Source organism: Hyperolius riggenbachi, chromosome 4 (genome assembly GCF_040937935.1).
Source record: "Hyperolius riggenbachi isolate aHypRig1 chromosome 4, aHypRig1.pri, whole genome shotgun sequence".
NCBI lineage: Eukaryota > Metazoa > Chordata > Amphibia > Anura > Hyperoliidae > Hyperolius > Hyperolius riggenbachi.
Genome location: NC_090649.1, coordinates 466265923 through 466282624, shown reverse-complemented (window position 1 = coordinate 466282624; position 16702 = coordinate 466265923). Strand labels below are relative to the sequence as shown.

Here is a 16702-nt window from a genome sequence, read left to right as displayed (position 1 = left end):
GGCTTCCAGCAGGACCGCAGATCAGACTGGAGCTGCAGCAAGGGACACAAATTACTTCTTGGGGCTGAAAGAGGCATGGAAGGGGGGGGGGGGGTATGGCGAGGGGACAAACAGAGGCACACAAAGGGGGGGGGGGGGGGCAAAGAGAGGCACAGAGGGACGAAAGAGGCACTGAAGAGTACAAAGAGAAGCACAGAGGGAGGGCAAACGAGCACAGAGGGAGACAGATGGACACCGGGGGGAGCAAACAGGCACAGAGGAGGAGGAACTAAGGCACTGAAGGGGACAAACTGGCACAGAGGGGGACATTGGAGGCACATAGGAGGCAAAGTGGACAGAGATGGCACAGTGTTCTGACTTAAGAACAGATTCGGGTTAAGAATGAACTACAGTCCCTATCTCGTTTGTTAACCGGGGACTACCTGTACTGAGGTGAGTATCTAACTTTTTTTTCTATTGCTTCAGGAATAAAAACTGTTTCCCTCCCCCCCCCCCCCCCCCCCTCCCTGCGCAGTTTATGGCAAAGCCGAAGCCTTGTGTAAGGAATACGGTAAGACGAAGGGACCCGGGACCACGGCGAAGCCATCTGAACATCTGTTCTTCAGGAAGCTGGGGACGCAGGTGAAGAATACGCTGGAGAAGTGCCAGAGGGAGAACGGATTCATGTAAGTCAACACTGTCTTCAAATGAGAAAGAAAAGGTTTTTATTGAGTAATGTAAACAGAAGAACGGCGCTCCTGTGATTGGCCAGCTCCCATTTGTTCCAGTGTGTGGGAAATTGGTGTCACGGGCGTATCTGGGTTCTTATAGCGCTGTGCTCTCCCTGGGGGACTCGTGAGTAGGGACACTGTCACGATCACTCCAATTGATCGTAAAATCCAGGGTGCTTATCTGATTGGTTGTCTCCAGACTGTGAAATCCAGGGTGCTTATTTGATTGGCTGTCCCCAGACTATGAAATCCAGGATGCTTATTTGATTGGCTATCTCCAGACTGTGAAATCCAGGGTGCTTATTTGATTGGCTGTCTCCATACTATGAAATCCAGGGTGCTTATTTGATTGGCTGTCTCCAAACTATGAAATCCAGGATGCTTTTTTGATTGGCTGTCTCCAGACTGTGAAATCCAGGGTGCTGGTAAATGAGACGTACCTGTGTGACATTACATACAACGGTAGATCTTCGCTATCTAGATTATCGTTTGCGATAGTCTTAAAAATTGCACACCAGGGCCCTCGCCCACAGCCTTCAGCCACTTTACTTGCATCAGCTACCGCCTCTGCTCTCGAAACGTTACTAAACCTATTCGGTTGGTGGTGTAGATAGCGTTTCCCCCGGGTCCACCATTTCTTACAAATTGCCACAAGCAGGAAGTGGCTGTGGGTCTCCTCAACTAGACTACCGCCAAAATCTAAAGGCCATACAGGTTTCTCTAGTGTCATTTTAGCAATCCCCTGTCTGAGGACACTAAATGATGAATAAGCGCTGGTATTGGGTAATAATCATTGCAGTGTTCTCCCCAGGCTCTTTTAGCCGGGTTCTCCACCCGGCTAGTTTTGGTGACCACCCAGCTGTCATCGGCTCACATACTCCTATGCTGTAAGCAGAGTTGCTCACAGAAGCACTGGCCCTGCATTTTCATCTCACCCCACCCAGCTACTTTTTCATGCCACCCGGCTACTATTTCATGCCACCCAGCTGGAAACAATTTCTGGGGAGAACACTGCATTGGGTACGTTAGTCATGGTGTCCAGCAGTTATATGTATATGCAGTTGTATGTATGTCAAAATCATCAGCGACTGCATTTAAAGTGAACCCGAGATGAAATTATACTCAACAATAATATTTATCCTCCTACGCCTAAAAATGACTTTAAAGAGACTCTGAAGTCTCTTAAAAATCATCTTTTAATTATAAAAATGCTGTGTAATATGATAGCCCTACCTAAACTGCCGCATCCCCGCCGCTGTAATCTACAACCCCCCTAACTCCCCGGGGGGCGATCCGTGCAGCGCTTCCGTGTGAGGCAGGGCAATGAGCCGCAGCTCTGCCTCTCAGCACGTCTGTCAGCCCAGATCGCCGACTCTTCCCCGCCCCTCTGTCTTCCGTTACTGAGAGGGGCGGGGAGAGGCGGAGATCCGCCGGTGACAGACGCATGTGAGGCAGAGCTGCAGCTCATAGCCCTGCCTCACACGGAAGCGTACAGGGCAGCAAAATCCACAACCAAGATTTTGCGGGGGAGAGGGAGAGGGGAGTTAGGGGGTATTTAGATAGATTTCAGCGACGGGGATGCAGCGGTTTAGGTAGGGCTATCATATTACATATAATAAAAAGATGATTTTTAAGAGACTTCAGTGTCTCTTTAATATCCCATGGTTTTCTTTTATGTTATGTTACTTTTAACCTCCTGAGCGTTATGCCGCTCAGGAGGTTTTGTTACTTTGTGCCCGATTTTAAAATAATTATCCCTAATGGCTGTAAATCCTCTAGCTAGCACTAGGCTAGCTAGTAAGAGTGTCCGGCACCCCCCGATCGCTGCTGCTCCCCAGTTATACATTACCCAGCCTGGATCCAGAGATCGCGCAGCCTCCCTGGACAGCTCCAGTCTTCACTATGGGGAGGATCGCAGATGACGTCATGCGCAAACCCGATCCTCCCCATAGAGAGACCGGAGCTGTGCCAGGAGGCTGCGCGATCGCTGGATCCAGGGGGGTTAACGTATAAACAGGGGGATCGGTGGCGATCGGGGGGTGCCCGACACTTGCACTAGCCAGCCTAGTGCTAGCTAGATGATTTACAGCCATTAGGGACAATTATTTATTTATGGGGGAATCCTGGGGCCACAGAGCGGTATGCCCGACACACAGTCGGGCATACCGCTAAGGAAGTTAACCTTCCTGGCGGTAAGCCCGAGCTGAGCTCGGGGTAAGCCGCCGGAAGGCACTGCTCAGGCCCCGCTGGGCCGATTTGCATAATTTTTTTTTTTGCTGCACGCAGCTAGCACTTTGCTAGCTGCGTGCAGTGCCCGATCGCCGCCGCTACCCCGCTATCCGTCGCGCCGCAGCCGCCCCCCCCCCCAGACCCCGTGCGCTGCCTGGCCAATCAGTGCCAGGCAGCTCTATGGGGTGGATCGGAATCCCCTTTGACGTCACGACGTCGATGACGTCGGTGACGTCATCCCGCCCCGTCGCCATGGCGACGGGGGAAGCCCTCCGGGAGATCCCGTTCTTTGAACGGGATCTCCGGATCTCTGATCGCCGGCGGCGATCGGAGGGGCTGGGGGGATGCCGCTGAGCAGCGGCTATCATGTAGCGAGACTTTGTCTCGCTACATGAAAAAAAAAAAAAAAAATTTAAAAAAAAAGATTTGCTGCCCCCTGGCGATTTTTTTGCAAACCGCCAGGAGGGTTAAAGAGTAACTGTCGGGCATAAAATCAATTCTTTATTTTTATCTGGTAAACAAGTAATAAGGATGCTAACCATGCAATCCAAAAGTTAAAATCACTATTACTTTTCTTGTTAAATCAGAATCTTTTATTTCGCCAAGTGCGACCAAGGTCGTACCCGGAATTGGTTGTGGTTCACATGGCAGCGGCAACAGAGCAAAGACAGAGATTGGCATAGACAGTAACATAATACAAGCAAGACAGGCATAAGACAATAACAATAATACAGTAAATGATCATTCCCCAGTTTACCTGACTCTCATTTGGTACACACAACATTTGGTACACAAAAATGAAGTTGCAGGGCATGCTGGGTTGTCCTTTTTTGCTTCTCTATTTCCCCTCAGACTTATAATACAGCCTGATTGGCTGAAGCCTCTTTCCCTCCTGTTTCCTCTCCCGCACCTCGGTTCCTCTCTGGCCAATATTTCTCATGCTGAGACAATGCACTTTCTATAGTGGAGGGCGGGCAAATCAGGCAGAGGAGAGTAAGGGAGGAAATGACATCAGAATTGGCTTCAAAATAGCCACAGTTAAAATGGGAAATGCTAAGAAGGATTTTTTTTTTTTTTTTTTTTACTGTGGAAAAATCACTAACATCAAAGCGTGGACAGTGCAATACATATGTTATGTAAGTAGAGCAAGTATTTATCTACTTATATAGGTGTTTTGTTTTTTTCTGAGATAGTATGGCTGACAGCTCCTCTTTAAAACGCTGCATTTAATGCCAGCAAAATGTCCGAGTGAACCAGCTCTAAAGCAAGTAAACAGCCTGGTTATTAATCTGCTTTGTTCTGTACATACACGTTTATCTCATCATGTCACATGTCACCTCGAGGACACTTTAAAGTAATCCTGAGAAGAATGGGTTAAAAGTATTTTTACTTACTACTACTTTACCTTCTAGCCCCCTGTGGCCCGTTTGCACCCTCAATGTCCTTACTGTACTCTCTGTTGTGCTGTGAAGTCCATGACCGAGCTAGGTTGTGGGGTACTTCGCATGCATGGTCCCGCGCGTGCGCACCCCTTCTGCGCAAGCACAGCTACAATCTTACGGAACTGCACAAGCACAGAGCACTTCCGGCTATGGGCGATCAGGGGCTGTGCCTGTCTAGGATCGCCCATACACAGTCCCTGACTGTCTCAGTCAGGCATTTTACCGGGGCTGACAGTGGTGCAATGGAGGGGACTGGGTGACTACAGGAGGCTGGGGGAAGCCCCAGGTTAAGTATAAATCCTTTTGCTTTTATTGTCTCAGGTACACTTTATTTATTCCATTCCCAAGCTGCAACATCGTGCTTAAAGAGAATCTGTACTCTAAAATTCTTACAATAAAAAGCATACCATTCTATTCATTATGTTCTCCTGAGCCCATCTGTGCTGTTTCTGCCTCTCCCTGCTGCAATCCTGGCTTGTAATTGCCATTTTATGCAGTGTTTACAAACAAAAGACATAGCAAGTGATAGGCTGAGAGTAGCTCCGTGTGTGAGTCATACAGAGTGTGCAGGGGCCTGGAGAGGGTGTGTATAGCTTCTATGCAATCACAAGCAGCACAGCACATTCCAGCCTGACTGCCTCAGCCCGACAGAGCCGACAGAGGAGAGAAGATTAGATCATATAACAGAGATAAGACAGCCACTGTGCAACAAGAAAAGGCTGCAGTTAGACAGAGCACATTAGAACAGGTATAGGAACTTATAGGATAAAAGAAATGAAGATGAAAATTTTGTTACAGAGTCTCTTTAAAAATTTAATATAAAATTTACATCAACTCAGTTAACATCTCATTGACCATCTGTAGGATGATCATTTCTTTGTATAATGCTGACATTAGGAATAGCAAAGTGTAGAAAATAAAGTTCATGGTTTTTATAACTGGACAACTTTCTATTTTGTAGTTATTTTCAGAAGGTCCCAGCGGAGGCGCCGGAGATGGAGCTAAAGGCAAATTACGGCCTGGTGGAGCCGGTGCCGTTCGAGTTCCCGGCTATGAGCTCTCAGTGGACCCCCGAGGTGCAGAATGGCTTCGACCTGACCAAGAGGCCAAAAGATGACAGTGTGAGTACTGCACACGTTTCCTCCAGGGCTGTGAAGTCTGTACAAAAACCATCCTAACTCCCACTCCTCAGTTTATGAAGCCACCGACTTCAAGTCCAGGTACCCAAAGTAGCTCTGACTCCTTAGTCTAAATTCTAAAACTTACCAGGGCTGTGGATTTGGTACAAAAATCATCAGACTCCCACTCCTCAGTTTATGAAACTACTGACTCCAGGTACCCAAAATTGCTCAGACTCCGACTATACAGCCCTGGTTTCCTCAATACTCTACACCTAAATCCAGGGGGTAACTAGAGAGGAGTGGGTTCTGCGACCACAGGGGAGGCCCAGAGCTGTAAGGGGGAGCTATTTCACTCCCAGTGATAGAGGAGACTATACTTCAGATCAGGTGTTTTTGCGGTTACACTTGTTATGGGGGTGACAATCGTGATGGCCACAATTGTTTTATGACCATTGTTCCCCAAGGCCGTGAAGGGCACCAAGGGGGGAGACAAGGGGAGGGGTGTGACCATTGGGGGCCCATCACAGTTTCTCTAGGAGGGCTCAATTTAATGAAAGTTACGCCACTGCCCAAACCTCTATGACTGAGCAACATTTTATCAGACTAACGCTATTGTTCTCCTCGTCTGTTGGCCTTTGGAGAGGCACAGCAACAACATAGCAGAACGTATTTTTATTCAGGATACCGAGTTTGACTTGAATAATCCTGGTTTCAGCATCAGAAACTCCTTTCTTCCTCTATATATGGCTGTATATTGATATGTAGACCCTCCCACCCAGTGAGGTTTACCTAGGCTTTTTAGGTTTGTGGCCTTCTGCTCCCAGTGCATTTTGGGAGACCAAGTGTTGTTTCTGTTCACTGGGGAACAAACAAAAAACAAACATTTTGCAGTGATGCACCTGCCAGCAGTAAAGATGTTGCCACCTGGTATTAAGAAGGAAGTGACACATGTAGAAGTAGATGTGTTTACATGATCACAACCGTCAATTATCTGATCAATCAGTTGTCTGCTATCTCAGCATATTGGGGATTAGGGCCGGTTCAATAGCAGCCGTCTTTACTCACTTGAAAAAATGGATCTGTGAAGAAAAACTGAATGCAGAGTCCGGACTTGTCTGGACTTCACAGACCCCGGATCGATCCCGGATACACGGAGGGGTAGTGAAGGGCAATGCAAAAAAGGATCCCCCTCTACACAGGCTATCTTGCACACACAAACAGTGGGAGATCTGCATTGTCTACTGTTTGCTCCTCCCCTGAAAGTGGATCCGAGATGAACTTTTACCCATTGCATAATTGTGTTCCTTTCATATAGTTTATAGGGCATTCCTCAAGCCAAATACTTTTGTTTTTATTATAATACTCTAATTCCCTATAAACTAAACAAGCCACACCCACAGGTTTTCAGAGAGCCAAGGCACTTTCAGACAGTAGCAAGGGCTCATGGGAGCTCAGTCTTGGCAGGAGGAGGGGGAGGTATTACTAGCCAGATATTTCAGAGGCAGAGGGGAGGAGGAGGGGGGATTCGTTTTTTTTTGCTGAAGATGCAGATAAGCCTGCCTCTGTGTAATGTTTACAAACAACATGGCTGCTGTCATTGTATCACAGGAAGAAATATCTAAACTTTAGATAAGATATATAGACAAGTTACTTGTTATAGTTAGTTTTTCACCTCGGATCCGCTTTAACCTCACCCCTATAGGTGTTCCCAGGTAGCCTGGAGGGGGTAGCAGCCAGGACGGGGGGAGGGGGGGTCCCGCTATCCCCGCTCCCCCTCCAGCTATGTGTGGCAAAAGTAATGAGTGAGCAAGCAAGGAAGCAATTACCTTACTTCCTCTGCTCACCCCACTAGAGGGCGGCATTGCAGGAAGTCATGCGGCGAGCAGAGGAAGTTATTGCTTCTACGCTCGCTTGCTCATTACTGTTGCCACATATAGCTGGAGGGGGAGCGGGGATGACGGGACCCAGGTGAGGGAGGGGGGCCGACTGCCCCCCCCTCCCCGCCACTGTGCCCGCTGCCCCCCATCCTGGCTGCTACCCCTCATGCATGATTTTGTTTTTTTTTTTGGGGGGGGGGGGGGGAATGCAAACGGATCGTAAACGTATGCTGCAAAAGGGCAACACGGGTCAGTTTGCGTTCCAGTTTTTTAAACCAGAGCCCGGACCCCGGATTGTGTTCTGCAAGCTGGTCTAGTGTCGACCGGGCCTTACTTACCATTTATCTCCATTCAAAGGCTTTGAGTATTTTTTTCCAGCACTATCTTCAGATACTAAAAGGATTTTTTTTTACACTTTTTGTTTTTAGGCTAAACCCAAGAAAGAGGAGGAGGTGAAGCCAGTGAAGGAACCAGACATTAAACCTCAGAAGGATAGCGGATGTTTGATCTCATAACCCAGCAGAGCTCCTCCTCCTTCCTTCCGCGATGTTCTCCATTCCCTCCAGCCACCCCTTCCCAGATCTAGAAGGACTGCACTGTTTTCCTGTCCAGATATAGAGAAAGTTTTACGTTATAGGGAGCTTGTGTCAAATCTAACAAGGTGCCAACAAAGAGTCAGGCTGTATTCTGAGCTGGCGTAACACCTCCCTCTGCTGTGGTACCGCCCTCTGTGATGCTGTACCAACTCCTCTGCTGTAGTACCGCTCTGACACTGTACCGCCCCCCCCCCCCTCTGCTGAAGTACCGCCTCTCTTGCTGCTGTACTACCCCTCACTGCTGTGGTAACACTCTCTGTGATGCTGTACCAACTCCTCTGCTGCCGTAACACCCTCTGATGCCATACCACCCCCCTCTGCTGCTGGAACGGCCCCTCTGCTGCTGTACCACCCCCTCTGCTGCTGTACTACCCACTGATGCTGTACCACCCGTTCTGCTGCCGTACTACCCTCTGACGCTGTACCACCCGTTCTGCTGCTGTACCACCCCCCTCTGCTGCCGTACTATCCTCTGACGCTGTACCAACCCCTCTGCTGCCGTACTACCCTCTGACGCTGTACCACCCGTTCTGCTGCCATACTACCCTCTGACGCTGTACTACCCCCTCTGCTGCCGTACTACGCTCTGACGCTGTACCACCCGTTCTGCTGCCGTACTACCCTCTGACGCTGTACCACCCCCTCTGCTGCCGTACTACCCTCTGACGCTGTACCACCCCCTCTGCTGCCGTACTACCCTCTGACGCTGTACCACCCCCTCTGCTGCCGTACTACCCTCTGACGCTGTACCACCCCCTCTGCTGCCGTAGCACCCTCTATGATGCCATACCGCCCCCTCTGCTGCTGTGGTACCACTCCCTCTGCTGCTGCCCTACCATGCTCTCTGCCACCGTAACACCCTCTATGGCGCCATACCAACCAATCTGCTGCACTTCTCTCTTCACAAGGCTGAGGGAAGCTCTGATGTTTCCTGGTGCTTATAGAATCCTACCTTTAGCTACATCCACTTCCTCACTCCTCTTCTCTAATGCCGAGGCTGGAATTTGTCCTGAGAGTGATAGAGGGGAGTGGCTACAGTCAGCGTGGGTTGTGCTTCCATAAGTAGATGATCTTAAAGTGACAACAGATGATTGTACAATCTACACTTCAACTGCATAGATTTGGTTAAATTGATTGTACACTAAAGATGGTATCATTAGTGGGCAGCTTTACGCAGCAGAATGCGAGCAGCAGTGAGGAGTGCAGCCACAGAATGCAGCCTTACCCTCAGTTAGCTTTGTATAAAGTGTACAAACTCGCTACATCACACATGTCCGAACTAAGACTACTGTCAAGGCGTGGCATGTTCTCGGTAATGGCATGTGCCTGCAGTGATTCTCATATACATGTTTGTCCACCCGCTATTAGTTATGTACCGCTGCAAGCTCTGGCAGCTTGTTCCCACTGGTTCTCCCTCTGCCCTCCTCATAGAGCAGAACTTACCATGCCCCTCCCATACTTCCCTCTCATACCCCCTGCTCCCAGCAGTGCTGAGACCAGGCAGCTGTCAGGTGGGGGGGAGGGCAGAGGCTTAGCAGTGTGGTTGAGTCCCATTGTCTGATTTTCATCAAACTATATTTTCTGGGGCTCTGCAGTGTCATTAGTCCAGTCATGCTTTGTGACATCACAGGTTTGCTGTAACTCCTCCTCTTCCTCTCAGGAGTTTTAGTTTCCTATCTGATCTCTTACTGGAGACGAATCTCCAAGACGTTATCCTGCAATACCCTCGTGGATATGGATGTGCCCATTGTAAACCTAAAACCCTGGAGGAGTAATAACAAGAACAACAAGCAGCCCCCTCCCCATGTACACTAGTGGGGTGAAATATCACAAGTGTATAAAACCATTCCTTAAAGCAAACCTGAAGTGTATTTAAAATAAAATAAACAGACACTTGCCTAAGGAGAGGGAAGGCTCTGGGTCCTATAAAGTCTTCCCATTCCTCTCACGGTTCCCCCATTCCAGAGCTGTCTCCCGTTCAAATCTAGTTCAATCGAAGACGGGCAGCTCCGTAGTGCATATGTGCAAGCGTGCATGAGAGTGTGCTCACGAATGCGCACTACGGAGTCACCTGTCTTTGGGAGCAATCGTTCTTCTGAAGCCTTCCGCAGCAGAAGAGATCAGTCTCCGACCTATCAGGGGAGCCAGCGGTGGAACGAGGGGACCAGGAGAAGAGTGGGAAGTCTCTATAGGACCCAGAGCATTCTCTTGCCTTCGGTAAGTATCTTTTTTTTTTTTTTTTTATAATACGCTTCATTTTGATATGGAGTCCTGCCAGCCGGCAAAGAGAATCTCACTGAAACCTTTTTTAATATCACTATAATTAAAGCACAGGTGCTTAATGCTTCCATTTGCCAATATAGGTAGATGCTTGGAAATACTCTTAAAGTTTACCCGAGGTGACATGTGACATGATGATATAGACATGTGTATGTACAGTGCTAAGCACATAAATAACTATGCTGTGTTCCTTTTTTTTCTTTTCCTTTCGTGAAAGAGTTAAAGTGGATCCGAGGTGAACATTTTTTAGTCATTGCGTAATTGCGTTCCTTTCCTATTGTTTATAGGGCATTCCTCAAGCCAAATACTTTTTTGTTTTTGTTTTAATAGTCTAATTCCCTTTAAACTAAATAAACCACACCCACAGGTTTTCAGAGAGCCTTGGCAGTAGCAAGGGCTCATGGGAGCTCAGTCTGGGCAGGAGGCGGTGTTACTAGCCAGAGATTTCAGAGGCAGACACAGGCTTAGTGATCAAGATACAGATAAGCCTGCCTCTGTTTAATGTTTACAAACAACGGGGCTGCTGTCATTGTATCACAGGAAGAAATAATCATATTCTATTAAAGCTGTTTGCAGCTAGATTTGCTGTGTAAACTATCTAAACTTTAGATAAGATATATAGACAAGTTACTTGTTATAGTTGGTTTTTCATCTCGGATCCGCTTTAACATTCAATTATGCAAGTGACAGTTTGTCTCTAGTCAGGACCTAGTCGGACTTTAGTGTAACCCTCACTGATCGTGAATTAAAGCCAAAAAAAAGCTTCTGAGTGCAGGGACTAAATTAGAAAAAGGTAAATAGTTCATATATTTTAGCCAGAGCAGGATCATCCACCAGGCAACCTAGGCAGGTCCCTGAGGGTCAAACTAGAGTCATGGGGCCCACCTGCCACCTTCTCTGATCTCTCTTCATTTCAGCTTGCCAAAAAGGAGCTCAAGGGGGCACCAAATCCACTACCTTGCCTAGGGCCCCATTACTTCTTAATCCATCTCTGATTTTAGCTCTGGGACCTGGAATGACTGTGTCATTGAGCAGAGACAATAAAAGATTAAAAAATCTACTTTTTACATTTTTAAACGTAAAGCAAAAGTGTGGGATATCTGAAACACTCATTTTTAGAGGTCGGAGGATAGAATTGTTTATATTATCAGTTCACCCTCACCTCAGGTTCTCTTTAAATGGTCTCATCAGGAGGTTTCCTTACTCTAGCCTTAGTACTAACCTGAAGCCACAAACCGTGATGTATAAACCTAGAGCATGCTTGCTTGGAGGGTACCCTGTAGCCCTATCACAGATCGGCCTCTAAAGATGCCTGTATTGTTTTATGGAGCTGAAGAAAGAGCCAGTTTCAGGGCCCAAACTAGCCATTTAAATCCAACTTTTCCTTTTCCTCAGTGCATCATGGGAAAATGAATAGAAGAATCCTATTGGTTACTATGTGCCCTGAAATCTTTCCTTAAAAATACAACTCCATGAAGTGTCATTGGGTGAGACATTCAATGGGAGGAGCAAAATGTTGTAATTTTATACCTTGAGGGCCCTTTTCCACTAGCAATCACAAACGCCATTTGCATTGCATTATCACTCTAAAAAAAATCGCTCCAGAAAGCGATTGCGATTTCCAAATCGAATCACTATAGTGGAAAATACTTCTCATGATTTCTATGATAAAGTAACAACACTAGCGATTTAAAGATCTCTAGCGATTTGCGATTTTGCAATTCAGCTGTGCAGTGGAAAAGGGCCCTAAATGATAGTATGTCCTTCAAAAGTTGTTAGTATGTTTTCAGCACTTCTTTTCTTCGGTTTAGCTGCGTGACTCGCCTGCTGGAAGCAGTCTGGAGATATCCAGAGAAGAAAATTATTTTAGTTTCGAGGGCAATAATGTTATCTTCCAAGACTTCACCACAGCTGGGCTGTGCCTGGCAGGCACTCACTATTGTTAACAAAGCAAGCAGTGGAAAAACACGTTGAAAGTCCATTTATACTCCTAGCATCATAGGCAGCTTATTTGCAAAAGCTGTTTTCAGCAGTTTTTTAAAACCTGTTATAAGCAAGGGGAAAACAGCATTAAAACACTAAGTACAGTAACTGAATTGGCGGTGGAGAGAGTCTAGGGGCCTGTTGGATGCTAGCCCCCAACAAATCTTACTAAAAAAAAAAAGCCAGGTGATCATCAGCAGTGGGCAAATCTTCTTTGCAGCCGCGGTCCCCTCCGTGTACCAGTTCAGACCCACTGCGCAGTAGCATGGAGAGAAAAAAAAAATCAGCAGCAGGTAGACCGCTACAAACTCTCTCACATCACGGCAGTGCAGGCCAATCCCTCCACCGGACAGCAACACAGAGAAATGGAAAAAAATGCCTGCAACACACCAGATGACAAAATAATTCAGATCTCTTCATTGGTGCATCCAAAAGACAGGCTGGTACCTGACGTGTTTCAGACACAGGTCCTTCGCTAGATGTGACTTATGCTAGGTACACACCATACAATTTTTCTGACATTTACCTGCCAGATCGAGTATTTCAACATGCCCGATCGGAATTTCGATCGATTTTCCGATCATTTTTTTTAAAACGTTTTTTCAATTTTTTTTGATTGATTTTCATAGAACTGAATGAAAATCGATTGAATAAAACACAATTAAAAAATAAATAAATAAATCGATCGAAATTCAGATGGGATATGTTGGAAATAATCGATCTGGAAGGTAAATCTGCCAGAAAATTGTATGGTGTGTACCTAGCATTAGGGCTCGTTTCCATATAGCGCACTTATGGAAACGCGATTGCAGGAACAGCAGACAGGGCATAGACTGCACTGTCTGCCGTCTCCATTCATGCGAGGCGTTTCACCATTGAATCGCCGCGCATGGTTGTGTGCATTTCGGGGTGCTTCAGCCCACGATCTCAATCAGTAAAATGAATGGAATTGCAAGCCCCGCCCCCAAGGCGAGTGACGCTCAGTCACGGGGCTCTGCACTGAAGGGAAACAAGCCCTCAGGACCTGTGTCTGAAACGCGTCAGCTGCCAGCCTGTCTTTTGGACGTATAAATAGAGAGATCTGAATTTTATCAACATCGGGTGTGTTGCGGACACTTGTACATTTCTCCATGGAGAAAAAAAAAGGAGGGGAGTTGGGAGACTGGGGATGCCCCCTGACCACCCAGAGACTTCCCCCTACTGAGGCAGGTGTCCTTTAATAAAAAATATATATATATATACACTTTAGATGTTATCCCTCTGCAGCTGTACAGGGCAGTTTTTTGGCATAGGCAAACCAGGCAGTTGCCTGGAGTGACAGCTGTAGGAGGGGGCACAGAGCTAGTCTTAGCACGTTGTACTGTAGGGGATATTTATAGCCAACTGCTAGTTCCATTAAGGGATGGATGGTAATTTTAACACCTTAATTGGCACTGCCAACTTTGATTAGATTTCCAGGGCAATAGTCTAACATGTAAAGACTAAGGCTATATACAAACAGTATAATGTTTATAAAGTGGATACTCTCAAAACCATTATTGGAAGGGTGTGTTGTATGGGTTTAGGGAGTTTGGGCTAGTGGGATGTACTGTAAATGGCCTGGTAATAATTTGTGTATTCTTTACAAACTTATTTTGAGAAGCAGTAGAGTATTGTACCATGTAAGCCATCAGTAAAAGCAAGAAGTTTTAAATTAGGATGATACCATTTATTGGCTAACTAAAAAGAATAAGAATAAGCAAGCTTGCTTATTCTTATTCTTTTTAGAATAAATTGTATCATCCTGATTTAAAACTTATTTTGAGAAATAACATTATTTCTACGTAAACTATCAATTTCTTCTTGGTGCCCAGAAAATGAATTGGTTATGATCTACCTGTTCAGTAGATTGGGGTAGTGGAACAAAAGGTGCCTGGGGCGCCAAAATGTGCAGAAACTGCAGCTACTAATCCAAAGATACTTCATAATGTTCTCCTTTAGAGAAAGCCACTGAGATGTAAATCATTCTGGCTTGCATGCAAATCTAATGCAGGTTGGAATTGATCCAAACAGAATTGACAGGAAGTGAACTGGATTGGTCCATTTCTAAGCTGCATACAATTTGCATGCTGGAATAATGTGCATCTCACTCATCATATCTTTTCTCCTTTAAAGAGACACTGAAGCGAAAAAAAAATGATATAATGAATTGGTTGTGTACTATGAATAATTACTAGAAGTTTAGCAGCAAAGAAAATATTCTCATATTTTTATTTTCAGGTATATAGTGTTTTTTCTAACATTGAACCATTCTATAATATGTGCAGATTACGCAACACTTAGCATTCAAAATGATTCTTTCAGAGCAGTCTGTGAAGTAATGACCTCTAATGACTAAGTAATTAGTTCAATAACACTTGAGATAATAAAAGTCAGATAACAGCCCTCTCCAGGACTTTCAAAGTCGTAGAGCTTAATTGCTTTTTTGCATAGAGATAACAACTGGAGTTTCTTAACTCTTCCTGTACTGGAAACCATTAGACTGATGTATCTGATCTTAATGTTTTATTTCTTAGCTGTACTACACATACAAATCATAATATCAATTTTTTTTTCGCTTCAGTGTCTCTTTAACCAATTTCCTGTACCAGGATTGAAAGTGGAAACAGGGTAACGGCTGGGTGATTTTCAGCGCACTAGGTGCCATGTACCCATCGCAGCCATCGGCTTCTATATCAGGCCCTAATATGCCTCTAATCTATCATGGTTTTTAATCGCCTCCGTATATTTAATATTATTAATAGAATTATATTAATAAGAGAGAAATCTATGCGAAAATAAAATGTTCTGTAGTTCTATGAAGATGTCAGTAAATTGCCTTGCATCAAATTCACGCCTGCTGTGTTTGTTTCTGCGCTTTATTATTTCTTCCCCCTGCTCTATCTTCTTCAGCAGGGCCGGGCCGAGGCATAGGCTGGAGAGGCTCCAGCCTCAGGGCGCAGTGTAGGAGGGAGCGCAGAATTCATTCAGCTGTCATTCCTAATTGTGTTTGAAGCAGAAAGAAATAAGAAAAGGGGATACATGGCAGTGACTGCAAGCCAAATGACTAGATATTAAGGTGTTGGGGAGGTTGTGGGCCCTGTGGTGCCTCTTAGTCTAATAGCAATCAGTGTGTGATGGATGAGGTGGAAGGGATGGAGGGGCGCACTTTGGTGTCTCAGCCTTGGGTGCTGGAGGACCTTGTCCCGGCTCTGTTCTTCAGGCACGAGAGTCTCCTCCCACTAGTGTAAGGGCGTGGCTTGGAAAGTGTGTGAATGTTTGTTGTGCTATTGTATAAGATTGTGGGTGTGGTCAGGCTTGTGAACCATACAGATAGTCAATGAGATACAAATGATTACAACTTGCATGAACGTCATGCTTCAGGCGACATCCCATCACCCCTCCTCTCTCCCGGCCGCTGCGTACCTTCTTGAAGCATGCGTTGGCCGCCTTCTGCAGCAGGACAGGCTCACCGGGGCCTGTCCTGACCTCAGATCCACGTGACCTGCCGCAGCTCCCGGTAGTATACCGGTAGTAATTACTTCCAGTATACCCGCGGCTATGGGAGCTGATGCGGGTCCCGCGATCTGAGGTCTACTAGAGGCGGGACGGGCAAGGGGAATCCGCTGAGCCTGTCCTGCTGCAGGAGGCGGACCCTGCTTGCTTCAAGAAAGTAAGCGGCTTCTGGGAACGAGGAGGGGTGGGTGGGATGCTGCCTCAGAAAGCAGCGTCATCTGGCGTCATGGGCAGGACAGCCCTGACTGCGTGGCCACAGCGGAGAAGAACAGACATACTGAGCGGGTTTGGAGTAGCCGAGGAGAGCGGCGAGTGATGGAGGGGAATGAGAGGCGCGGTAAGTATTTGATTATGCCCCCCCCCTACCCACTACACCTTTAACCCTCCTGGCGGTAAGCCCGAGCTGAGCTCGGGCTATGCCGCCCAGGAGGATTACTCAGACCCTGCTGGGCCGGTTTGCATTTTTTTTTTTTTTTTGGTAAGCAAAGTGCTAGCTGCGTGTACTGCCCGATCGCCGCCGCTCCGCACCGATTCGCCGCTACCCGCCGCTCCAATCAGTGCCAGGCAGCGCTGAGGGGTGGATCGGGACTCCCTTTGACGTCGGTGATGTCATCCCGCCCGGCGCCATGGCGACGGGGGAAGCCCTAATGGAAATCCCGATCAGAACGGGATTTCCCGATCGAAGAGGGTGGGGAGATTCCGCTGCACAGCGGCTGTCATGTAGACTAGCTACATGATTTAAAAAAAAAAAAAAATTAAAAATAGTGCTGCGTTGCCCCCTGGCGGTTTTAATTGACCGCCAGGAGGGTTAAAGGACATACAAGGTGACATAAATAAACTGGCTTTACTTACCTGGAGCTTCTTCCGGCCCCTAGTGGTCGCTCTGTCCCTCGCTGCAGGTCCGGTCTTCTCTCCGGTCCTGCTCGCAGG

General features: G+C 46.8%; 1 protein-coding gene across 2 annotated transcripts in view; it reads left to right on the top strand.

Annotated features, from left to right (window-relative positions):
• Nucleotides 1-15106, top strand: part of BROX (BRO1 domain and CAAX motif containing) — a 46206-nt gene extending 31100 nt beyond the window's left edge. For both annotated transcript variants that reach the window (XM_068232870.1, XM_068232871.1), the window contains exons 11-13: nt 515-665; nt 5343-5502; nt 7808-15106. In XM_068232870.1, coding sequence (XP_068088971.1) covers nt 515-665; nt 5343-5502; nt 7808-7894 — 398 coding nt within the window. In that variant the 3' untranslated portion in view covers nt 7895-15106. The remainder of the gene's footprint in view (nt 1-514; nt 666-5342; nt 5503-7807) is intronic.
• The last annotated feature ends 1596 nt before the right edge of the window (nt 15107-16702 follow it).